Here is a 25,905-nt window from a genome sequence, read left to right as displayed (position 1 = left end):
TGCCAAATGCACAATTTAATGATACTTTAGCAACATGAACCAGTACAAATGAGGAGAAAGGGCTATAATGACCATCTTTTAAAAAAAAAAAAATAGTACTTCAGTATATTTGTTTTAACCATTGGAAGTAACTAGGGAAGTGACTAGTCAATGACAGAGCTCTGAGGCTAACCTACAGCTGGATGTTGTGGATCCTAAAAAAACCTTAAAGAAACCCTAAGTTCAAAAAACCAAAACAGCAAATAAAAAGAAACACTTTCTTCTATTTAATAATAATGACCAAATATCTGGCAAAGGCAGTTCCCAAGCTGTAGATGGCTCTGTGCTAGAAGGGTATTCTTGGGAAATACCATTGGATTGCCTGCCTGGCTTTCCAAGCTAAATAGAGAATACTGATCCCTACACATAAATGGGTCTGAATCAAAGAGGCCTTTAGCCTCTCTGTGTGGGCAGTCCTGAGGTCTTAATTCTTCTGTGAATTAACCACTGGAAATGCTGGTACAATTGGTAAGAAAAAATCAGATTAACACTTTGCTCACTGTATGTTGTAAGTATGTGTTAACAGATATCTCTTACAGGTAAAATCCTGAATGATTTTTATCTTTCTCAATCCATAGTATTTTAGTGTGTTGGCTGGTGAGAAGCTGTGCTTGAGTTCAGTATAATTGTATATTAAAATATTATTTTTTGTTACTTTTAGGAGCTATCTGCCAGACTGCTGTCTATTCATAGTGACCAAGATCTAATAGTGGTGACATTTAAAACTTCTGAAGAAATATGGAAGTTTCTAACCTACTACTCACTGGGTAAAGCTGTTTCACCATACAACAGTTCATATGCCAGTTTTGTTCCTCAGTACAGCTTCTGATTGACTGGGGACTTGTTGAACACCACTTTGAGCTTCTTTGTATTAACTCCTCATAGCAGTAAATATTTGTGAACTGGATACTAGTGGTAGGGTTGGACAGACCCTCCAACCTCCAGAAGAACCTGCTTTAGTCCCAAACCAGAGGACAGCTACCATTCCTGGCAGATGTTTAAGTTAGGTACTGCTTTCTAAACCATCTATTAAAATCCAGGTGGCTTTTTTTTTTCCTAAAGTCTAACCTGTGCTGCAACTTTTACAGTGCTTTTACAGCTTTTTTTTCTCACTGTAGACATGTTGAACTTGCTCATCCTGCACTTCCACTCAGCAATTTTTTCTCTAGGAAAATCAATGCTAATTCCAATAATCCTTCCTCACAGTATATTTTCTAGACCTCTGATCATGTTTCCCAATGGAATTTTCTAGTTCTTCCACATCTCTCCTGACTACTAGTGAGCAAACTGGACAGGGTTGGTAAGATTTCAGAGAAAATGTGAAGTAAACCAGAGATTGTTTAATATGCTTTCCATGCTTCAGTCTGGTTTCTAAATCTGAGCGTGTCTTTTGTAACAATATGGTACCATTGGCTGACTTTGTTTTTAATATCCTGTAACTTTACAGGTCTTTTCTGAAGAACAGCACTGAATCAGATCTTTCACTTAATTTTTTTCTTCTTCAGTGTAAGGGCTGCTTGTGTGCATTACTATTTGTTTCCATCAGACCAATTTAATATTTTAATGAATTTTATTTCATTTCTTGTTTACTATTTACTTGCTATTTTGTATTTCAAAAAGCTCTTAGAGAACTAAAACAATACTGTTTCAATCCAACTTTGCAGAGAAAGCACAATTTTTCTCTTAGTCAAGGCTGTGGCTAGCAGGGAATTGATTAAATATCTTCCAAATAGCATAATAGCACCTTAACTACTGATCTGCCCACCTTTTGTCTTCATCATAGCTTTTTGCACAGAGGATTTGGCTAATACATTAGTGTTATCCCTTTAAGTAATCTATCTATATCATGTTGAGTATGATGCACCAATCCAGATCTCCCTGCAACTATCATAGCTTTGAAAGTGCTAAGTCCCAATGTGAGGAGTCCCAGTTCCAAGATCAAGCACTGCCTTCTTGTGATTTACATGACTCTGGTATAGAGCATCATCTTTGTCCCCCCAAAATTCCAAGAATCTGATACCCTGGCACAGTATCTGCATAAATCCTCATGGCTGAATCAGGCAACAGAAATTTATATAGAGATTAACTTTTTGAGATTATTTCCAGTCATCTGTTAGGAAGTGATGCTAAGCACCAGTTGCTCAAAGCTTGCTAGTGATTACCTTTTTCAGACTCCAAACCTTTCAAATAAAGCTAAGCTGTGGGGATCCCTGAGAAGGGTCTTTTTTCAGCAGCATTAGGTACAGAGAAGTTGTGTGCCTTGTAGGTGCAGTTTATCAGAGCTAAGCTCTGATAAAAGTAGCTGTTGTGCATGGGACTCAATAGAAATAATTGTGCTGCAAAGAAAACAAATTGGATTTTTTTCTTTTTTCCCCCAGGTTTTATAAATCATTGCATGGAGAATTTGCTTCTAGATCAATCTTTCTGGCTGTGTTCTCAAGAGGAGGAAGAAACAGGTATTGAAGTCTGCATAAATGAAGAACCATTACATTTGATGTACAGAAGACTGCTAGTACAGGAAGGTAAGGAAGACTGTAAATGCTCAGGCTAAATTTAAAAAAAAAAGTATTTTCTTTGAAATTCTAAAATCAAACATCAAGACCTATTCAAATAACCAGTGAAGTTAAAATTTAAATCTATTCACTCCAAATGCTCCAGAAAGATAAGAAAAAGGAACCCACACAGGTTTGGTTCAGAAGGATCATAGAGGGATTGGAGAAACTGATGTGCAGCTGGTCCATAAAGGATACCAAAAGGATTAGGAAGGGATGTACACTCTAACTTGCTTAGTATTATTGCAGATCCTGGAGAGGTACAGGAGAGGGGTTACAAAAAGTTGCAAGGGTCATGTGCTGCTCCTAGATAGCATCACCTGCTGCCATGGGCAGAGACAGAATGAGGGGCTGGATGGGGCTTAGAACTACAATAGGAATGTGCAAAATATTGTACCAGAAGTACAATTTTTTTTTTTTTTTTTTTTTTTCCACTGAGAGACCAAATAGAAAAGAATACATATCTGACTATCAGACAACTATTGCAAAATTTCAGATTTTCAGTCTCTAATTGAATATTACTGATGCTACTGAAGTCAGTTTTAAAGCTTGTATGACACCAAATCATTACATGAAATGACCTCTGCTCCATTGCTGGTTTGTTTTTGTTTTTTTTTTTAGGAGCGTTTTTTGTTTTATGTCCTGACAATCTGATAAGAAAGAGAATGGCTACAGACAATGAAATAAACACTTATTTTGAGACTGGGGCTTTTACTGAAGATAAAACAGGTGGATCTGTGGACGGTGACACCACTGTGCTGTCTAATACTTCTCTGAAGCCTTTGATTCCTTTTCATCAGTAGGTACCTAACTAGGTACCTATTTCATGCACATCTGTTTGATATGTACACATGTATAGACATAGGTGTCTCTAAATAGTAGCTTGTTATGGAACATTCCTCTTCTATTAACACTCAGAACAAATGCTCTGTTTCTTTCCATACCACATAACTGAAATTAATCCAGATGCGTGCAGAGATGGGTAACCATCTGGAGTTAGGTATTGCTTTTTTTCTCCAAAAAGTCTGAAATAAAGTTTATTAACATTTCTATGAAAACAAAGTGAGAATTTTTGGTGTTCCAGATGCATGGAAATATGGATAGTAATGGACAGGATTTTTGGAAATGTGATAACAGGCTAGCAGTATTTTGAGTCAAAACTGTTGACAGGAGCCATGCACATCCTTAATGCAATTTTTTTTAAGTTCAGATCCAAACTCATAATTGCTATAAAGCCAGAAGTACATCAATGGATTTACCTATGGACTTAATTCAGCAATCACCAGAAAATAGTTTATAGTAGATGCTATTAGTAGTTAAAGAGCTGGCCTTTTTCTGTTGGCCTTGGGCAGGGAGAAATAGCATGACTTTCTCAGATTTGTTTTCTGAAGTAACACTACTTTTACTGCTAATATCACTTGGAACATAGCTTTGACTGAAGTGTTTGGACAGTGCCAGAACTGAAAGTTGTGGGAGGGGTGCATCTGTTTTTAAATGCATTTAAAATGTCACTGTTAATGTCACAAAATTTAACTGAAGTGTTTTACAGACTAACTTCAATCTCTTTTTCTACTTTTCAGATGGTTTCTTAAAGGGTATTCTAACCCCATTGACTTCACATGCAAAGCTGAATCTAAATTGGTCAGAGAAGTTGGTAAGAAACTCCATTCAAAAATCAGCATTAAAAAACCAAAACTAAACACAAGTTTATGCTATGCATTTGTTAGGACACACTCTAAAGATTTCAATAACTTTTTCCCATGGTACTACGATAGGAAAACTGCTTCCAAAATTACATTTGGAATTAGAATTCCAAAACTGGTGAGAACAAATCTCTGTGTAAGTGCAGTTAAACTGTAAAGGCATCTCTCATCTCTTTCCTCCAAAATGCTGTAGTAAGTAGATGCACAAAGTAATAAGGAGTAATTAAGTGAAAGATGCCACTGTAGATTTGACAACAAGCTTTAAACTAAAATTCATCAATGTGTAATCATAGTGGTTCTTTCACATCTATATCTAATATTACCAGAGGGGGAAAAAAAAAACAAACCCAACATAGATTTTCTGAGGCTATAGAGATCTAATTTGTCTCATTTTCCACCATCTATGCCAGTATTAACAGTGTCTTGACTGGTATACAATTGTGTATTTATCCAGTAGTGATTTGTATAGTTGGTTCAAATATTTTTCTCTCTGACCCACATTCAGAGTTTTTTATGAGAGAAAGGGATTTAAAACAATTTTTGCTGCTTCATGATGGAATTTGCCAGCATTTTAATTAATAAAAAAAAAAATATTAAAAGCATTTTAGGCTTTGTGTTCTAATGACTGGGAAATGAGGATTTCAGTGTCTTCTGCTAAATATGTTCTGCTGACTTCATACTCTGTTCAGTGTATTTGTATTGTTAAACCACTGTATCTGCAAATATCAATCTCCTTGTTACACAGCAATAGGATCTTGCCTAGCTGTGATGAATTATGAAAGTATTTTGTTGGAAGAGATGAATTTCCAGGAAGGGGATGAAATTGAGATCCTTGGCTACTTCATTGAATGCATGGAATGGTTTCTTGGAAGACATCCTGTTACTGGCCAAATAGGCTTTGTAAAGACAAGTCATGTTAAACTGGATGTTCCTAAAAATAAGTAAGTGATGTTTATTCTATTTACCTCAAACAAAAAGGGTCCTAGTCTCTTGAGCGTTAAATGTTAAACTCAGGTTTGGGGTGGGTATTTTGTCAGCTTGTTTTGGATATTTTGTTGGTTGGTTTGGGGTCTTTTTGTGTGGTGGTTTTTTTTTTTTTGTTATTTTATTTTATTTTATTTGGTTTGTTTTCCTGTGTGAGAGTTGTCATAGTGTGTATCATTCAAAATATGCAGAAACTAGAGCATTAATCTGCTTAAAAAGTGGAAAATATTGTTAGCCTGTACTTGAGTTTCTTACTGGGAAAAGTGGTGCCTCGTTCTGGCTCCATTCTTCAGATTATGAGATCCATGAAGTTTACTGTTGCAGAGGATTTACAGGCCTTAATTTATTTCAGAAGTCTTCTCTTAAAAATAATAGTTCACAATGCATAAAGAAACCTTTACAAACTTATTTTCAGCATGCATCACTACCATGCAAATAGGCTGCTCCTATGAATATGTCTGGGCTGTTTACATGCTGAAACGAGTTTCTTAAATGGTGTTTGCAGGTCCATAGGATGTGTAACTTCAAGGTTATATTAGAAACTGTCCTTAAATATTTGTGATGTTAATAAATTCTGTCAGAAAATGCTATGCCATGATATATGCAGATGAAAAAATTATTCTGATATGGCAGAAACTGTTAGCTGCAATTGTAGGCACTATCAGTTTGTATATTTATAAATATGGTTGATTTTGAACTCAACAGGACTTAGAATGTAAATATTGTATAAGTTTCTCTAACAAGCTCCCATTTGATGGATGCACTGAGGTCCTAAAGCCACAAAGTTGATTCTTTCTTTGTTAGACCACAAGACCTGAATTTTCTTGAAGCAGATGAGTTATCTTTCTTTTCAAATGAAAAAAATTTGGAAGAAGTGATACACTTGTTGAAAGAAACCTCCATCACAGATGTTTGTTCTGTGTATCGAGTAGGTGAGTAGGACTTTTACTCCCTTTTCTGCACAGGATAACAGATTTTTTTCTATTTCACCAAGATTCCACTCTTTACATCTACTTGGAAATATCTTGGTATTCAGCACGTAAAAGTCCTTTTATATCAAAATCCTTTAGATCATCTTGGCTACTGATGATGTTAGAGTTTTGTAAATGCCCCCAAAATTTTGTCCTTTTTTGAGTCAATTAAACAGCAGGGTTTTAAAGGCTGCTATTGAGCTGAACATATCTTCAAGCTTTCAAATTCTGTAGTGCTGTGTTACAAAAAGCAACATGTTCACCCAAATACTGCTGGCATTTCAGTCATCTTAGAAAAGGTGGCATAATAATTATTGACATCTAATGCAAGCATACACCTCTTTGTGCTTGATTTAACTTTCCAAAGGTATAGAAAAAAGGCAAAAATCTACTCATACAAAGAAAAAAAATGCCTTTAGCTACATCAGCTCTGACACAGCTGTTATTTCTCTAAGTGCTCATGTTTTACAAAAGCTTATTGAGGTAACTGTAGTTTTACCTTCACAGATTTAGTGGAAGGTAGTGCAATATAATTGTCTTACTGAATTAACCAAGCAGCAGTTTCTTATCTCACCACAGGCTGTTTTCTGGCAATACATATGCTTGTCAAGTATCCAACAAAATTTTATCTCCATTGGTGTCATCCTAGGAGACACCTAAAGGCTCCAACCTGACAGGAGCCGTTCTGTTGGTTTGACTCAGGTGCAAATTCTGCAAACCAGCATGTGTGTGAATAATAAGTAAGGCATGTCAGACCTGAGGTGCAAAACGTAACTCATGTCAGTGTGCAAACTGACTCCCTGTCTTACCATCCTCACTCAAATGAAAAGCCTGGGAGCAAAATATCAGACCTCTAAACAATCATGTAGGCCTAATGCACATTCTGCTATTTTTGCCTGTTGCACACCTTTTACATTTCATTTCCTGCCTAATCTTTTTCAAGTGCCAGTTTCTTTCCACCTCTTACACAGGTAACAGTACTCTTTTTACCACTTTTTTCTCTTACACTGCACCAATATAATTGGTTACCCAAAATAAAGCTACCCAGAGCAAGATTTTTCAATATTCACTGGGTGCTATTGTGTGAGCTGAGTTTTTGATTCCTTCCATGTACATAATTCTAATGAGAAGTATTTACTTATGAGCACTTCTCCAATTAGATATTCAGGCTATCAAGTTACAACTGTTGTAAACATCTGTGGCATTTTTCCACCAGACAGGAAAGCAATTAAAGAAAGGAGATCCAGAGGTAAATGGTTACTGATAAGTTGTTCTTAAAGGCTAGTGAAATAGCTTTCCATCATCTTAAGTAGACCTAGTTCTGTGAGCTCCTGCTCTTAGATATATCATTCATAGACTCTGTGCCACTGATATTACACTAGTGTGTAAAAAACAGTGGCTATAATCCTGAAATGTGGCATGACAACTGAATTACCTTGAGAAATCTTCTACAAAAAATAGTTCTACAGATGTGCTATGTTGAACATGGAAAATGAGATATGTCTGCAAAATTTAAAGATACACCTTTTAAAAGAAAATATAGATACAGGGTTTTCATCTGCATGCTACTGGAATGGCCACAAAAGTCTGACACTCCTGGCTGCACCAACTCCCAAAAAATTATTCATCCACCCACCCACCCCAGGAGTGACCCTAAAACTTACTGAAATAATACTAAAGGCTTTTTGTTAACTCATTTTAGGGGTGATTTGTGGGGATTGATTGTATCTACACTGCCCACGTGTATTTTAATGCAGCAGTGTTGCAGCTCTCATACAGAACAGGGTGACACAATGCAGTTGTCTCCACACTTTGCGGAGCAGTGCTGGGTGTATGATGAGAAACCTGTAGAAAGCAGTGAATTGTACCAGTAGAAGAGTACGTTCATAGTATCAGCTTTGGGTCAGACTTAGAAACTTCTTTTCCTCTACATTTCCAGGCAACATCCAGTTCTTCTGCCACAAAGAATTCTTAAGTAACATATAGCCTTATTTTAGGACGTTTGAAAAGGAAAAAGAACTACTAAAAAAGATACTAAAACAGTGTTTTTTCCCTTTTTTACAGAAAAATTAGAAGAAGCAGAATTTCAGCAAGCTCATGAAAGTGGTAATATTTCATATACATAAATTTTTATATAAAATTAATGGGATTTTTAAATATTTTTTTATCTTTGCCAGCTTTTCTCTCTCTAATGTGTCTTCACATTCTAACTTCTCTTGTTTCCTTTCTTAGGATTTGCTAACCCCTTCTCACTAGGTTTTGCTGTAAGACATTGTGGGTTTTCACTGCTATCAGATATTTTTCTTGGACCTGGGTACCCAATTGCAAGCTGTATGACTTATTTTTATTGCTGTGACACACTCACATGCACCACCCCTGACCCTCCTCACATTGTTTAACAAGGCAAAATGCTGTTTATGCTGACTTGAAATTTCCGCAGTTTTTCCGTCTGCGAGAAAGCTTCACCCCATAATTATATTTCCCAAAGGAGGTATTTGATGAGGCTGCAGAACTATTTCCCTTTGGAATTTAGTTGCTAAGCTGTCACTATTATTGTTTGCATTGTACTGTGTTTTTCTAAATGCCATTTTTTATATTAATGATTCTGCTTGAACAGTTTGAGATTCTAACAAAACTGAGCTCTAAATCTGCAAGTGCAATAAGCTCCTGTTGATGTGCAGCTGTTAGCTGACTGACAGCAAAAGTACATCCCAGTACTTGGCCCTATTATCTTGACTGGGCAGAAGTGGGAGAACTAAAGAAATTATGGGATATCTATTAGATTTGTAAGGTATTCAACAGTATCAGTACTTGGAGAATTTAGATCAATGATCCCATTGATCACCACAATCTTGGTTATTTTGAGAAAGTTATTCTGTGCCAGTAGAGAATCAGGGTTGGTATTTTGACTGAAAAAAAGAAATCTTACACATTGCAGAGGCACAGCTGGTCAAGAAGTTAACATGGAATGGAGAACAGGACCTTTGCAGGCATCTTCACAGCACCCATATGAGACTTCAACTCTAAAAGTTCAGCCTCAGACATCCTCCCTAGCTAACCATACCCTTACTCCATTCCCATGCTCCAATTCCAAGCTCCCTTGGTCAGTCCATCCAGCATCTATACCCTGACCTCGTGTGGTGGTGCAAGGCACTCCTGAATTCCTGGGTCACTCAGTGTGATCTCTCTCCTAGGCCTCACATCAACTTGAAGCAAGTCAGGTATGGAATGCAAAAAGTAGTGTACCAGGGTGTTGTGACACCTCTGACACACACCTGTTCTCTGCTCCCCATGTTCTCTGGGGAGAAGGAATTTTAAGCAGTGAACTGGAGAATTGAGGTGCAACCTGGATGCGCAGAGCTCTTGCTTTCCTGTGACAGGAGATGTGGGGATGATCAGTCACCTCCTGACAGCCTAATGTCTGTACTTGGGTTGTGACCCAAAAGGGGTTGATACCAGAACTCCAGAATTTAGCAAGTTCTGGGCATGCACAAGTGGAAGAAAAGTAGTGGAATATTTAATCAGTTGTGAAATATCCTATTCTATCAGTGCCTGAAACAAGTTAATTTCTATGGACTCTATAAACAGTGACTCCCAGGAGTCCTGGATTGCAGTGGGCTGTGACCAGAATTCAAACCCCTTCCTCCCCTCAACTTCCACCTGAAATAAAACATTGCTCAGGTACAAGTCCTTGAGGACAGTGATCTGAGAAAGTTGATGGAAGTACAGGGAAAATTCATTCTCCTTGCCTCAATTATTGCCTGCTGACAAATGCTGATGCATGGTGAATGTTTACTCAATAGTCAAAGAAAGGCATTTGTATGAAATGCTGGCCTTTACCATATACCTTTCTATTTATCTATGTGTCTGCACACTTGTCTTTGAGTTTGGATGTCTATATGTTTCACTGGATCTAAATATTTCTATCTGTGCTTGTATGCTATATGTTTGTGCATATATATTTTAGGATACTTTGTAGTACTGTTGGTGTGAATCTTGTAATTCTCAATTAATTCTCTGTAATTAAGTTGCTGTTTTAGTCATAACATATTCTACTGAATGACTTTTCAATCATAACAGTGTCTAAACCTCCCATCCATGACACCTTGGACCCTTTATCCGGCCTCCAGTTCTGATCCTTGGGTCCTTCCAGATTCTGGAAGGACTTCTCTTGCTTACCAACTAGTCTGAATTGTCACTTACTGGCAGTTCTCTCACACTCGTATATGCACAGAGTGATATATGTTCAGTATATACATTTTGAGTACGCACTCAAGCAGCAACCAGTATAAATTAACACTGGAGCTGTATTAGTGCTGGGTCAGGCACAGTGCCTGGCCAGGCAAGTGTATTGATGAGCAACCCCCTTACACACCCAAGTCCTACTTTTTTTGTACACCTCCGTTCTCCCCCCACTACCTCCCTGATCCTTGATTTCTCTTTCCCCACCCTTATCTTGTCTCCCAGATAAGTACAGTATGTTTACATAATGTTTTCCTAACACCATCATCTACTGATAAATGTTTTCATTGGTCCAGCAAAGACCTTTGTGTGCATGCACACGTGAAACTGTGATTTTAATTTTTTTTTTTTTTTTTGAATTTAAGAAATTCCATGTTCACATGAGAGTGTAGGATCCACTAACAAGAATGGCAAGATAGAAGAATTCCTAAAGAACTTCAAGACTTTGGAGGCTACCCAGGCAGAAGAGCCAGCTACTGAAGGAAAAGATTCTGTTAGCTCTCCAAATACAGAAATCTTTCCTTCACCTGAAGGACCTTCCTTCCCTGTATGTCAAGATGATGAGCAAGCCTCTGACATTTTGGAATCATTGTTACCCTACTTAAATAGGAAAGAGTATGATGGAAACTTCAGAACCCTGTATGATTTCTCTTACTCATTTATCAATGGCATGTTTTATGGGTTTTCAGAAGAAGAAGAACTGGTTAGGTTTTTTAGATTGGCAAGGGAAGCAGCAAAGAAAGCAGGAATGTCCTGGGCACTAGCAAGGCTCTGCTTTCTCTTAGGCAGGCTCAGTGTTAAAAAGCTGAAGTTTTCCCAAGCTCGGGTGTATTTTGAGGAGGCATTGGGAGCAGTAGCTGGAGGGTTTAGTGATTTGTACTTTGTCATTGCTATCTATACAAATCTAACAGGCATCTACTTGACACAGAAGAACAAAGAAAAATGTACTTATATTCTTGACAAGGCTACATCTCTTCTCATGGGAATTCCCAACTATATTTGCAGTGTTGACCTGGAGTCAGATATTTTAAAGTATGCTCTGAAGAGATCGATTCTGAAGCAAAACAAATATGCAGAGGCAAGGGCATGTTTTCTCCTGACAAAACATTACAGTGCACGCAGACAGCATGAAGAGGCACTGCCATTCTTGGAAAGGTTTCAACTGTTGCTTAATGACCTGGATTTACAAAACAACTTTTCAAACAACTGTTACTTCAAGCTAGCACAGTTGTACAATGACAAGTGTTTACCACACATTGTATTAAGTTGCATAAAGGTTACCTCTTCCCAGAGCTCCAGTACATTAATGGATTCTTTGAAAAGGATTGATTTAGTCACCAAAAATGCTCCCAAGCTCTATGGCCTGAGAAAACTCAGGCAAATACTCCCATCCCAAATTGCACCTTATCTCATACAAGCCCTTTCCTCTGTATTTACTAATGAGCAGCAAGGACTATGCAGCACTATCTATCTTAGCTTAGCAAATCTGTACAGCCATCACAAACAGTATGGAAAAGCCATTGTTTACATGATGAAAGCTCTGGACTCTGATGTTTCTGGGAAGCCAGAGGAAACTATTAACTATTTAATCTCCCTTGCTTGGTTATACATTCTTTACAGGCAATATGATGTGGCTTTAGCCATTTTAAATGCTGTTGTAGATTCTTCATGGAGCAGCCCTCAACAACTAGGCATTGCTTACAACATGCTTGCTATCACTTTGAAAAGAACAAACAACACAAAAGAAGCTGCTGAAAGCTACTACAAAGCACTGTGTCTTTCAGAAGAGACCAACATGACCCAAAACCAAGCTATAGCCCTGGCTAATTTTGGGGCACTCTGTCTGTACTCAGCAGCCAGCAAGCTGGCAGAACACTATTACATCAGGGCAGTGAAGCTCTTCTCCAAACTTCCAAGTAAGGACTGTGGCCAAGATTTTATTCAAGTCCTCCTTCAGTTGGGATGTTACTATGTTAGTGGAACTCAAAGAGAAAAAGGCAGATTTTATTACGAATGGGCTTTTTTAGTTGCAATGGAGATAAGTCATCTGGAAAGTGAGTATTATTTTACTCTCTCAACATTACAAAATGTACCCTGGTTGGGAACGTCTCTTATGTAGGTTTACTATAGTTGTTCCTAGCTATGTTATAACTTTTTCCTTACATTTTTCGGTTTAGTTATGTGGTAGCTAACAAAATGATTGAAATCTTTGCTCTGTCTCGCAGTGGTGGAAAAACAAGTACATGTTGCCTTGCTCTTCTGCTGAAACTCAAGTTTGTTAGAAATGGTAGAGAACATGAAATGTTAAGAAAAATGGAGTATAATTAGTAAAAATTATAGATATTTCTATGATCAATAGTTTTAAATTAGTTATGTTATCAACAGCAGTACAAACATCCCCAGATTCAAGTTTAAAGGTATGAAAACAATTGTTATTCTGGATTATTTTTCATATAATAGTTGTATGTAAAAGAATCATTTATTTATTCTTGCTGCCATGATTAAGGCAGCTTATACAAGGTGATCTTAATTATTTTATTTCAGTGATCAAGTTTGAAGTAACTTACTAACTTTGGGGGTGAAGGAACTGTCAGGAATCATCATTTTATTACTTTTATATTATTATTCATTGACAATGATGAATGTGTGAAACAGAATTCATTTTATAACTAATTTGACTTTCAGTTTAAAATAGAGATTTATTTCCAGTCTATTCTCCTAGGTCAGCTACAAGCAATTAAACTGCTGTGTCAGTTCTACAGTACAGTTGTTCCCAATGAGGCTCAGTGTGTTGTCTACAATGAATATCAACTGTCTTTAGCTAGAAAGATGTCCAACAAGGTTCTGGAGGGACAAATTCTGGAAACCATTAGTCAGCTCTATTTATCCTTAGGAACAGAAAGGTAAGACATGTTGAATGACTTTGGTTTTATTCTGATTATAACTTTTTTGTGTAAAGGATCTCAATTTTTGCAACAATTTTTTGAATATGATTTTTCTTTCTTTTTCTCTGCTTTGCCAATACAATTTCTTAGAATTGAAGGTTCCAGTGCTAGTGGAGGATTCTCTTGTTTGGTGGTTTTGATTCTGTTTTTAAAGTATCTATCATCTCTGAAGGGGAAACAAGATGTTCAGAAGGGATTATCACCACTTCAAGAGCCAAATTATTTAAAAACCCTATGTAAATACATTTTTTAAGTATTGTATGTTATGCAGCTCTGAATGCTATAGCTCTAGGATTACTGCCGACATGTTACTTGCTTGGGATGATAGATTTTTAGAAGACCATTTTTCCATCAGAAATATGATAGCATACTCCATACAGGTCAGACATCAGGCTGTGTCTCCGTACGTGGTACTCTTGGAGGATATGTTTTTTTCAAAACTTTTATATAAACCCAAAGACTATGTGCAAGTGTCAGTCTCCAGCAGTTTCTATGCTGGCTTTATTTTTAGAATGTCAGGTTTTGCTTTGCTTTATCAAAAAAACCGACTGCACAAAGTAAATTTAACACAAGCATCTAACTTCCCAAATATGTCACCTAATTTATTTTGCTTTGTTCACTTCTGTTTTGTGAGATAATTGGTGATAATCCTTTGGAGAGCCTGAAGACAAAGGAGTTAGTTAAGATTTCAAAGTACCTGGGGTCTGCAGGTTTTAACTAGCTGGAGAAGTTTCTGCTTTGTGTGCAAATAGTACCTGGAGTTTATGTATCCTCAGAGTTTATGTATCCTCCCAAACAATGTTAGCTCTGTGCACTTAGAAAACTACCAGATAATAGCATCAACTCAGTATCATATTAGACCACAGTATCCCAGTATTCTTTAACATTATGAATAACAAGGGCATGTGTTTCTGATAAAGTAAGAACAATGATGTTCTTGGTGTCAGCACTGCCATTGTAAATTACTGTGGCCATCCCAGGGCAGACAGCCTGACCTGTTCCAGCTGCTGTGCTGGGCTATGGATTGGTATATGCTTCTGTCTGCTGTAAAAGAAAAAAAAAAAAAAAAAAAACTGAAAGAAGGGTGGAAATGCCATTAATAATTGGGCTGAGTTGAGCTATTGAACCATCTAGTCTTATGTTAGCAGCTTGTTGGCAGAGGAGACTGAAATGCCAGGGTTATTCAGTGGATCTTGACATCTTCTCGTTAGTATAACAGGAATGACAGGTCTCTTCAATTTCTGTAAGAATCAGGAATTGGTAAAAAAAAAAAAAAAAAGACCCATTAGATGAGAGACCCTGATAAGACAGAACTGAAATCTTGGTAGTGTAAAGTAAAAGTGAGCATATTACTTTTAGATTTCTTTCAGATATAATTGGAGGTCTAAGCAGGTTGTTCTCAAGATGCACTGTGTAGGGATCTACTGTGACTGTGCAGTTCATGTTATATTTTAATATGTTTGTGTCCTGTTCTTGGAAGAAAATGCACCAGGTCAAGGTGCTAGGAGTTTTTCTACAGTTGCTGATTAGTCTGATTTAGGCTTAAGTCAGATGCCCAGGCGGTATTTAGAAAAAATATTTACAGATGTAATTACTTTTGGAGATTTTTAGCAAAAAAGCCATTAATGATAAAGAGCTAAAGATGAGAAAAGAATTTTCTGCTTCTCATTAGCCTCAGGTAGGGGAAAGACACATGTAAACTAAACTATTTTGAAATAATATTAGGTGGTAAGACTAACAGGAAACAGATCTTGAATAAAATAAAAATAGGAGAAAAAGACTGCATTTGCTCATTACTAGCACCTTATATCTAACAACTATCATTGTACATTAGAGGAAACACAGTTTTTTACAATAAGATAAAGTTTTTTTATTATGAAGAAAACCATTCCTTATTATGAAGAAAAATATTCCTAATTCTAAAGAACTCCTCAGTGATAAGCAATGTTCTCCTGTTTCAGGGCTTACAGGTCAGCTTTGGAATGTACCAAAAGAAGCCTTGGAATATTTATAGATCTCCAGAAAAAAGAGAGAGAGGCATATGCTTGGCTACAAGCAGGAAAGATTTATTATGTTCTGAGGCAGAATGAGCTTGTGGATCTTTATATTCAGGTATGTTGTCAGCACTTACAGGCATGCACGTGTTGTTAACAGGGTGCAGGTGGCATAGGAAGAGCGTTATCCAATATAATGATCCCAGAGATTTTCCTAACTGATGTTTCCAAGAGAATAACACCATCCATGTAAGGGTTAACAGAGGAAAGTCTCAACATTTTTCAGTGGTACATCATTTTAATCTGTTGCTTGACTCCAAAATTATTTTGGATAGTAACTTTTCTTAGTTCCTGGTCTGATATAAATTGTGTTGTTTTATTTCTGCATCATTGCCTACCAGCTTCATAGAACCACAGCAATCACACTATGCATGCCTGCTACATACTGGTGAGTAGCCACCAATAAGCATCTTGGCATGCTGGCTTCTGAGCCAGACCCCTGCGAAAACAAGAATGTAGATTATTTTCAGGAAGCATTTCCAAAACATTTAAACCTTTCCTCCTGTGACTGCCCAGTATGGCATGGAGCCACCTGCAGCTGCTGATGCACCAGGGAGACCCAGAGACACTTGGTTCCCACACCTTGGGAGCCCCAACAACCAACTGGGACATTCTGCTGCTTCTGCTGTGCTAACACAGACAGGAAAATGAGCTGAAAGGGATGAGCTTTGTGGATGCTGATACCGGAGAACCTGAAAATCTCTCTGAGCTGCACTGCAGCCCAGATCTGATTCTGTTCTCTGTACTGCTCCCAGCTACTCACTGAAGTATTTGGGGAAATAGTTCCTTGCTTTTGTAAAGGGGCTGAAAAATACTTCTCTTCTGTGTTTAGGGAGAGTGCTGCCTTCTAATGCTACCTTCTAATACTGAACCTGATATAGTAGGTTCTGAGTCTTGCCTGGTATATGGATGAGTGGTACCAAAATATGATTTCTAAATATAATAACCAGACATAGATTGTTAAGATGTTTTGAAAAAAGTCTAGAAAGCAGGAAAACATAGGAAACAAGGACATGTTTAAAATGTACTGAGACACATCAGGAAACTACAGGAAGAGACCCAAGAAACTACAGGCCCGTCAGCCTGACCTCAGTGCCTGGCAGGGTTATGGAACAGATCATCCTTGGTGCAATTACACAGCACCTGCAGGATAGGCAAGGGAGCAGACCCAGCCAGCACGGGTTTAGAAAGGGAAGGTCCTGCCTAACCAACCTGATCTCCTTTTATGATCAGGTGACCCGTCTGGTGGATGAGGGGAAGGTGGTGGACGTGGTCTACCTGGACTTCAGCAAGGGCTTTGACACCGTCTCCCACAGCATTCTCCTGAAAAAGCTGTCTGCCCGCAGCTTGGACAGGAGCACCCTGTGCTGGGTTAAAAACTGGCTGGAAGGCCGGGCCCAGGGAGTGATGGTGAATGGGGCTGCATCTAGTTGGCGGCCGGTCACCAGTGGTGTCCCCCAGGGATCAGTGTTGGGCCCAGTACTGTTTAATATCTTTATCGATGACTTAGATGAAGGGATTGAGTCCATCATCAGCAAATTCGCAGACGACACCAAGCTGGGAGGAAGTGTGGACCAGCCAGAAGGCAGGAGGGCTCTGCAGAGAGACCTGGACAGACTGGAGAGTTGGGCTGATTCCAACGGGATGAGGTTCAACACGGCCAAGTGCCGGGTCCTGCACTTTGGCCACAACAACCCCATGCAGCGCTACAGGCTGGGCACAGAGTGGTTGGAGAGCAGCCAGGCAGAAAGGGACCTGGGAGTCTGGATTGACAGGAAGCTGAACATGAGCCAGCAGTGTGCCCAGGTGGCCAAGAAGGCCAATGGCATCCTGGCCTGTATCAGAAACAGCGTCGCCAGTAGGTCCAAGGAAGTGATTCTGCCCCTGTACTCAGCCCTGGTGAGGCCACACCTCGAGTACTGTGTCCAGTTCTGGGCCCCTCAGTTCAGGAAGGATATTGAGGTCCTGGAGCAGGTCCAAAGGAGGGCAACCAGGCTGGTGAAGGGACTCAAGCACAGGCCCTATGAAGAGAGGCTGAGAGAGCTGGGGCTGTTCAGCCTGAAGAAGAGGAGGCTCAGGGGAGACCTCGTCGCTCTCTACAACTACCTGAAAGGAGGTTGGAGCCAGGTGGGAGTTGGTCTCTTTTCCCAGACGACTTTCAACAAGACAAGAGGACACAGTCTTAAGTTGTGCCAGGGGAGATTTAGGCTGGATATCAGAAAGAATTTTTTTACGGAGAGGGTGATCAGGCAATGGAATGGACTGCCCGGTGAGGTGGTGGATTCTCCATCCCTAGAGACATTTAAAAAGAGACTGGATGTGGCACTCAGTGCCATGGTCTAGCAACCGCACCGGTGGGTCAAGGGTTGGACTTGATGATCTCTGAGGTCCCTTCCAACCCAGCTAATTCTATGATTCTATGATCATGTATGTGGGGCTACTGAAATAATGAAATTGTTCTTTATTAAGAGAAAGAACTTACCAGAGAACTTACCAGAGAAGCTGAATGAATGTGTTTATAAGAAGAGACTGTGCTACAGGCATGTTATTTCTTTCTTTTACTAAGTGATTTAGGTGCTAACTTCCAAGGCAGTCATATGGTGACATCAAAGCCAAATATGCATGTGGTATAACTTTATCAGTCCTCTATATTTCCTCCAAGAGGAGGAGTGGGCTAGGGACTGGCATATGTATTCCATACTGTGCATGTACAGAACCTGGTATTTAGAGCAGAGTCAGTGCCTGTCTGTGAGGAAACTCTCAAGCAGGAATCTGCCCACTAAGATGTTGATTACTGTCTCAGAATTTTGTGCAAGTCATCACATCTTAAATTACACATGAAACACAACTTTCTAAACTGTGATGCAATAGAGTCCTTAAGTGCCTGAAGCTGAAATAGGCTGAGAAGGATCACTGCCTCCTCTCTTAAATGGAGAGCAGGGCTCCTATTAATGGATTGCAATTTGAAAAACAGAAGATTAGAAAGTCAAAGCAAGAATCTTCCTCTTCCTTCACATGTGGGTCCCAATCAATCAGTGCTATTATCCTACCAGTAACCAAGTATCCTGGTATAATTGCTTTGGGGAGGATACATGCTGTGCTTCATGAAACCCTTTTTGCTAACCGTGCATTTTTTTTAGAAATATGGAATAGCAGAACTGTGTTTATATAATTCACTTCATACGCTTTAAAATCTGCACTGTTAGCAATATTTAACTTGCAATTAGAATTTATTTTTATGATGTTTTATTTAATTAAAATTTAATATGCTGCAGCTATCAAATGCACTATTGTTTTTAGTGCTGTGTCCTTATGAAGGAAGCAAGATACTATTGCCAGAAAAAGGGAGACCATAACACTCTATGTCCCCAGGTCCTTGTGTTCCTCCTTCAGCACCTTCCCCTGGCCTGCTCAGAACGGGTTACTAAAAAGAGTATGGTCTCATAAAAGGTATCATGGGCTATGTTATAATGATCTTAACAAAAAAGATCAAGATCTTTTTCCAGTTGCTAATGTTTTGGGTTTTTTTTTTTTACAAAGAAGTAACCAACATTGCTATTTTTTCCCCTGCTCCTTGTTTTTGTTCTAGGTTGCTCAGGATGCTGCTCTTCACACAGGTGATCCAAATATAGGAATGGAATTGTTTGAAGCTGCTGGAGACATATTTTTCAATGGTACTTGGGAAAAGGAGAAAGCAGTGACTTTCTACAGGGTTTGTGTTGTTTTTCTACTGAATTGATAGTTATGTTCTCTCCCATCACAGCCGGTGTTCTACAATTACTGAATTTTGCTAATCCTCTCAGTAAACTGGTCATAACCTATGGCAGCTGAGTACTTTGCCATGGCTTTAGCAGACTTCACCTGCAGAAACTCTTCTTGGTGTAAGATATGCCAAGAGCAAAATAAAACCAAAATTTGCCTGATGTTATTTAAATGGAAGTATATCAGTGTATATCTTGGGGTTTAACAGTGACTAAGATGCTGTATTTCAGGACAGGGCTCTTCCACTTGCTGTTGAGACTGGCAACAAAACCACAGAACTCAGATTATGCAATAAACTGGTGGGATTGCTGGTGACTCTGAAGGCTTATAAGGAAAGTCTGGAATATGCACAAGCATCTCTTATGCTCAGTGTAAGTTTAGGTAAGCTGAATATTACTGGTATCTCAAAAATAAGGCAGAATTCTGAAAAGCTTTCTTCCCTTGAATTCAGTTAGAAGACTTCTCAGGATTTCATACTAATACTAACATTACTAATTTTGCTTCCATTCAAGAACGAACAACTTTATTGCTGTCCCTCTTTGGTAAAACCTTTGGTAAAGCACAGAACTAAATCTGGGATTCCAAGTCTCAAATGAGTGTCCTTCCATACAGCTAGTCTGTAATACTAATGAATAATATTGTCCTAAGTATGTTTTGAGTGGTTTTTCAAACTTGAGAGCTGTTCAACTGATTAAAAACCCTCTGTCTTCCTGAAGGCAAAGACCAGGTAACTTTTATCATTCTGAAAATAATCTTTTTACCATAACTTTTGATGTAAGGTAGGTATTGGGAGGGACAAGAAAGTGTTTAATACCATTAGCTAGTATATTTTCAAAATAATCTATTGCTATTCTTTATATGTGCTTGGTGTGCATATCTATACATGAGGGATATTAATCTAGTTATTTCTTAAGAAAATCACAGACAGTGGAAAATTCGGGAATTCTGTGGGATCTTTCTAAAATGTCAGGTTTTGAATACGTATCTCTTGTCTAAAATTAGTTTTACTCAAGAAAAAAATAGCAAATACATAGATGTATTCTGGTTCCAGGCAATTTGATTACTTTGTTTTTGGTTTTATCCTGACTCATTACATTATCTCATTAGGAAATCAGCTAAATGAACGAATAGCTTACCATCGCCTGGCTGCCATACATCATCATTTGGGTCACTGTGAACTAGCTGAACACTTTTATTTAAAGGCCTTGTCCCTCTGCTCCTCTCCTCTGGAGTTTGAGGAAGAAACACTGTATTACGTCAAGGTGTACTTGATCTTAGGAGACATCATATTCTATGACCTTAAGGTAAGGAATACTAAAAAACTGCTGCAGACATTACTACATTGACTGATGTTTCATAATGTCAGGTTTTACCAGAGTTTATTTTTATGCATTTAGATTCTAAATAATAAAGTGGGGAAATGTACTGGAGTTAATAATCTAGATTATTCTTGTTTGATAGCTAATAAATTGAGCTTGGATGACTTCATACACCAGCTGTCCTAAAAGAGGGTGTACTATCTTTGTGTCTCATTTCAGGATCCCTTTGATGCAGCAGGCTATTATCATTTGGCACTCGCTGCTGCCATGGATCTGGGCAATAAAAAAGCTCAACTGAAGATTTACACAAGACTTGCAGTCATCTACCATAATTTCCTTGTGGATCGTGAAATGTCTCTCTTCTTCTATCAAAGGGCAAGAACCTTTGCAACTGAGCTGAATGTTAGGAGAATAAATCTTGCTCCTGATCAGTATTACAAGAGTTCATAAACATCAAAAGTAGTTTCTCTACCTAGAGAAATATTGCCCTGGTTTTGCAAGAGGATGCAGAATGCAATCAGTTTCTCAACATGCATCTACTGTAAACCAGAGCTCAGCATCCCAGACTAAATTAACAGTTAATATGACAGTGAGCTACATTTCATTGTCTCCAAACTATACATTCTTGTACTTTTATTATGCAGGTATCATCATGTGAACTAAACCCAAAACCCACCAGTCATATTTAACTAAATTTTTCTTTGCTATCTGTTTCTGTCTAGCTGGATACTGGGAAATGATCATTGCATTGGTGCAATGAAAAATACTCAGTATTATTTAGAAAAAACATTCCATAGAAATTTTATCTTTGCATCACATAGTTCTTGTATGGCCAAGCTCTGTTGTTGACTTGATGTCAAAAATAAGTGCAAAAGCATGTCAGGTGGAATATTTGGAATTGGTTTGATCCAGTCCGCCAGACATAACCCATTTCATATTAAGCTACTGTAGCACTTACAGGCACTAGAAAAGAATTATCTTCTCAGTCCTGAAAACACTTATGTCCATGTTGTAATATTGGTTCCCAGAACTGAAGTCTAGTTGTAGTTTTGTGGATTTCAGTGGTCACATCAAGTCCCACTTTTCCTGTTTCCAAAGACAGTTTGTCTGTTTTAATTGACCCTTTTCAGAACTGTCCACATTGTCTGCAATGACTTATGGCAGCAATTCAAACTACATTATGTTCAGAAAATGTACTAAAGTTGCAAAAATCCTGGCTTAACTTTGATAGTTCTAAATCTTCGAAGATTTTCATACTAGAAGTTTTCATACTAGAAATGACATATTAGATCATGCTGCATATTTTGAGAAGGAATGTCAATGTCTTAAAATCTGACAATCTACAATTAAATAATTCAGATACATTTTGAAATTATGTCTTCTGATTCTTCATAACAACTTAATACAAGAAACACTGGTTTCTTTGTAATGTCTTTTAAAAATAATGGAGGTAAGGAGGTGTCTTTGAAAGATGTGTTCACAGTCTTTGAAACCAGCAAGGGCTTCTTGCCCACCTGTTATATTGCACTTGGCTTAAAAGTTCAGGAAGTGAAGTGAGATTTCAGCTCTATATCTTTGAGTTTAAACACTATTTTCTATTTCTAGAATGCTCCTTGCACAGTAAGTATTTTTTCCTCCTTTGACACTTCAAAGAGAACTTCACTGCTACTGTGATTTCACTTTCATACTGAGGATTAGATGGCTAAAAATAATGAATGTGACAGTGTACTGATTGCAAACATGCAGCATCATTAAATAAATCTCAGTACTTTGCTTTTAAAAATATGTTGGGAAGTGAATCAGACATCTAGTGTCCTGATTATAGAAATGTGTGTACTGCTCAAAGTAATTCTGCTTTTTGGGCAGACTAGAACTGCATCAGACTAGAACTAAGTACTAAGTATTATAGTTTAAAATTTCACTGTTTGGGTGTTTTAAGAACTTGCCATAAAGACTCAGATTCAGACTGGTGTCATATTGTCCCACAAGGCATGGGAAATTAATTACCCTGTATCTTCTTCCTTGTCTTGAACTGAAAACTCAAAAGAAGTCCTGTACAATCTCTGCATGAGATGAGAGAAATTGTGGTTGTTGCTCTCTGTTCATTGACTCCCTTTTCAGTGCTTGGCAGTCTCCCTTGCCATTTGGCTCTCAGATCAAGTAAATGTATAACCTTTCCTCTGGTTCTGATTGCTGTAATCATAGGCAGTCACTTTGTGTTTTGGGAAGGGGAGCTGCACTTTCTAATTTGGAATTCAATTTTGCTCATCAGACCTATCTTCTTTCCTGCACTGCTACTTCATCTTGTTGCTCTGATTCCACAGAAGTTTTGCTTTCATAGCAATCCAGTCCTTTATTAATTCACCTTTTAATTTTAAATTGTGTGTGGGCAGTTTATAGGATAGCAAAGCTGGAATTTACAAATTCTGGGAGAAACTGAATCTGGGCTAAGGGATTTTAATGTTAAATTATGTTCTCTTCAATCATGAGTGGTAAAATTCATGTTCTCTTCAGGACACACCTGTCAGGAGGCCCTAATCTCTTTAAAATCAGAGAATGGTCAGCTGTCCATATGGTAGAGTTCCACAAATGGATGAAATGAATCTTACCTGGTGTGCTTCCTGATGCAAGTCCTTATAAAATGGAAGCCTGATTATGTAAGGTATTATAAACCCATGTTTTCCCGTAGCTGGTATACAAATGATAATTTTTAGCTAGATGACTGGTGAAACATTATTCTGGTTTAAGCAAAAAGGAAGGCGTGACATCTAGATGCCTCCTAGATAGTGTATAAAAAGCATACCTTTGAAGAGTCTGTTTGTTCAAAAAGGCAGGGGGTTGTGATGTTTGATAAATGAAAAAAAGACTTAAGAAGCACATGTAGATTGAGAATCCTTCTCCCAGAACTAATTATAGAGAGTCAGTAGCAAAAATTTGTAATGAGCTAAAAAATGCCCTACTGAGTTGTTTAAAGCTCTGCAGACAGTGACACACTGCAGGTATTTCTGTTTGATTTGAAGTAACAGGATTCTGCTTCCAGGAAGGCATGAACTGAGGAGGAGCTACATATCTATAACCCTACATGTTAGTTATAAAGCCAGATACTTGCAGTGGTTTTTCACCTAGGAATGACATGTTACCAAGTGTCGCCTCTTCATTTTTACAAAGGGATGACAAGAGAAGGGAATGGTAGTGGTGCTATTATAGAATCATAGAACTGGCTGGGTTGGAAGGGACCTCAGAGATCATCAAGTCCAACCCTTGATCCACTACTGCTGCAGTTATCAGACCATGATACGGAGTGCCACATCCAGTCTCTTTTTAAATATCTCCAGGGACGGAGAATCCACTACTTCCCAGGGCACCCCATTCCAATGCTTGATCACCCTCTCCATAAAGAAATTCTTTCTAATGTCCAACCTAAACCTCCCCCAGCACAACTTGAGACTGTGCCCTCTTGTCTTGCTGAGGGTTGCCTGGGAAAAGAGACCAACCCCCACCTGGCTACAGCCTCCTTTCAGGTAGTTGTAGAGAGTGATGAGGTCTCCTCTGAGCCTCCTCTTCTCCAGGCTGAACAGCCCCAGCTCCTTCAGCCTCTCCTTATAGGATCTGTGCTCGAGTCCCTTCACCAGCCTAGTTGCCCTCCTTTGGACCTGCTCCAGGACCTCGATATCCTTCCTGAACTGAGGGGCCCAGAACTGGACACAGTACTTGAGGTGTGGCCTCACCAGTGCTGAGTACAGGGGCAGAATCACTTCTTTGGACCTGCTGTCCATGCTGTTCCTGACACAGGCCAGGATGCCATTGGCCTTCTTGGCCACCTGGGCACACTGGCGCATGTTCAGCTTCCTGTCAATCCAGACTCCCAGGTCCCTCTCTGTCTGCCTGCTCTCCAACCACTCTGTCCCCAGCCTGTAGCGCTGCTTGGGGTTGTTGTGGCCAAAGTGCAGGACCTGGCACTTGGCCTTGTTGAACCTCATCCCGTTGGAATCAGCCCAACTCTCCAGTCTGCCCAGGTCCCTCTGCAGCGCCCTCCTGCCTTCCAGCTGATCGACACTTGCCCCCGCTTAGTGTCATCTGCAAACTTGCTGATGATGGACTCAATCCCCTCATCTAGATTGTCAATAAAGATATTAAATAGAACTGGTCCCAACACTGATCCCTGGGGGACACCACTGGTGACCGGCCGCCAACTGGATGCAGCACCATTCAGCACCACTCTCTGGGCCCGGCCCTCCAGCCAGTTCCTAACCCAGCGCAGAGTGCCCCTGTCCAAGCTGTGGGCTGACAGCTTTTTCAGGAGAATGCTGTGGGAGACAGTGTCAAAGTCCTTGCTGAAGTCCAGGTAGACCACATCCACAGCCTTCCCCTCATCCACCAGGCAGGTCACCTGATCATAAAAGGAGATCAGGTTGGTCAGACAGACCCTGCCCTTCCTAAACCTGTGCTGGCTGGGTCTAATCTCTTGCCCATCCTGCAGGTGCTGTGTGATTACACTGAGGATGATCTGTTCCATAACCCTGCCAGGCACTGAGGTCAGGCTGATGGGCCTGTAGTTTTCCGGGTTCTCCTTCCGGCCCTTTTTATGGATTGGCGTGACATTTGCCAACTTCCAGTCATCTGGGATGTCCCCAGTGAGCCAGGACTGTTGGTAGATGATAGAGAGAGGCTTGGCGAGCTCTTCTGCCAGCTCTCTCATCACCCTTGGGTGGATCCCATCTGGTCCTATGTTGGGAAACTGTGTGGAAGAAAACAGACATGTGAGCAATCCTGACTGTTTAGTTTTAGCTAGAGTTAGCTAAGGGCCTTGAGGCCCAGTTGCAAGGTTACTGAAAGATGAGCTATGGGAAAAAGATAAGGGAACTGGGAGCAGAAAAGAAGAATAACAGGATAATGAGGTAGCCAGCAGAAGTTCTGTGAGAACAGGATTTGTGGCCAAGATATAGCCACCTGCAAGATATCGTTATATAAACAAGGGCTCTATATAAAGTGAGGGTGAATTGTTAATAAACGACTTCACTTTAACCATATTGGTGACTACGTGTCGTCTTTAAGCCTCCGCGGATTTCCCACGGTCCCATAGACTTGTGGGGATCCAAGCAGTTCAATAGGTCACTGACTGTTTCCTTCTGGATTACAGGGGGGCTGTTTAGATTCTTGTCACCTTCTATAAGCTCCAGAAGACAGCTGTCCTCAGGATAACCTGTCTTACTGTTGAAAACTGAGGCAAAGAAGGTGTTAAATACCTCAGCCTTTCCTTCATCTTTGACAACTATATTCCCACCCATGTCCAGTAAAGAATGGATGTTTTCCTTGCCCCTCCTTTTGCCATTG

General features: G+C 39.2%; 1 protein-coding gene across 5 annotated transcripts in view; it reads left to right on the top strand.

The window, feature by feature from the left end:
* The window catches only part of SH3TC1 (SH3 domain and tetratricopeptide repeats 1), a 32,858-nt gene extending 10,915 nt beyond the window's left edge, over positions 1-21,943 (top strand). Inside the window, exons 5-18 of one of the 5 annotated variants that reach the window (XM_071753407.1) lie at positions 701-806; positions 2,418-2,561; positions 3,213-3,390; positions 4,172-4,245; positions 5,040-5,235; positions 6,083-6,210; positions 8,314-8,352; positions 10,857-12,545; positions 13,214-13,394; positions 15,398-15,548; positions 19,080-19,202; positions 19,483-19,633; positions 20,360-20,556; positions 20,791-21,943. In XM_071753407.1, coding sequence (XP_071609508.1) covers positions 701-806; positions 2,418-2,561; positions 3,213-3,390; positions 4,172-4,245; positions 5,040-5,235; positions 6,083-6,210; positions 8,314-8,352; positions 10,857-12,545; positions 13,214-13,394; positions 15,398-15,548; positions 19,080-19,202; positions 19,483-19,633; positions 20,360-20,556; positions 20,791-21,021 — 3,588 coding nt within the window. In that variant the 3' untranslated portion in view covers positions 21,022-21,943. Of the gene's footprint in view, positions 1-700; positions 807-2,417; positions 2,562-3,212; positions 3,391-4,171; positions 4,246-5,039; positions 5,236-6,082; positions 6,211-8,313; positions 8,356-10,856; positions 12,546-13,200; positions 13,395-15,397; positions 15,549-19,079; positions 19,203-19,482; positions 19,634-20,359; positions 20,557-20,790 lie in introns of all 5 variants that reach the window. The other 4 variants (XM_071753410.1, XM_071753408.1, XM_071753406.1 and 1 more) reach the window with 4 other exon arrangements.
* The last annotated feature ends 3,962 nt before the right edge of the window (positions 21,944-25,905 follow it).

Source organism: Heliangelus exortis, chromosome 10 (genome assembly GCF_036169615.1).
Source record: "Heliangelus exortis chromosome 10, bHelExo1.hap1, whole genome shotgun sequence".
NCBI classification, from domain to species: domain Eukaryota; kingdom Metazoa; phylum Chordata; class Aves; order Apodiformes; family Trochilidae; genus Heliangelus; species Heliangelus exortis.
Note: the sequence above shows the minus strand (reverse complement) of the source record. Positions and strands in the feature narration are given on the sequence as shown.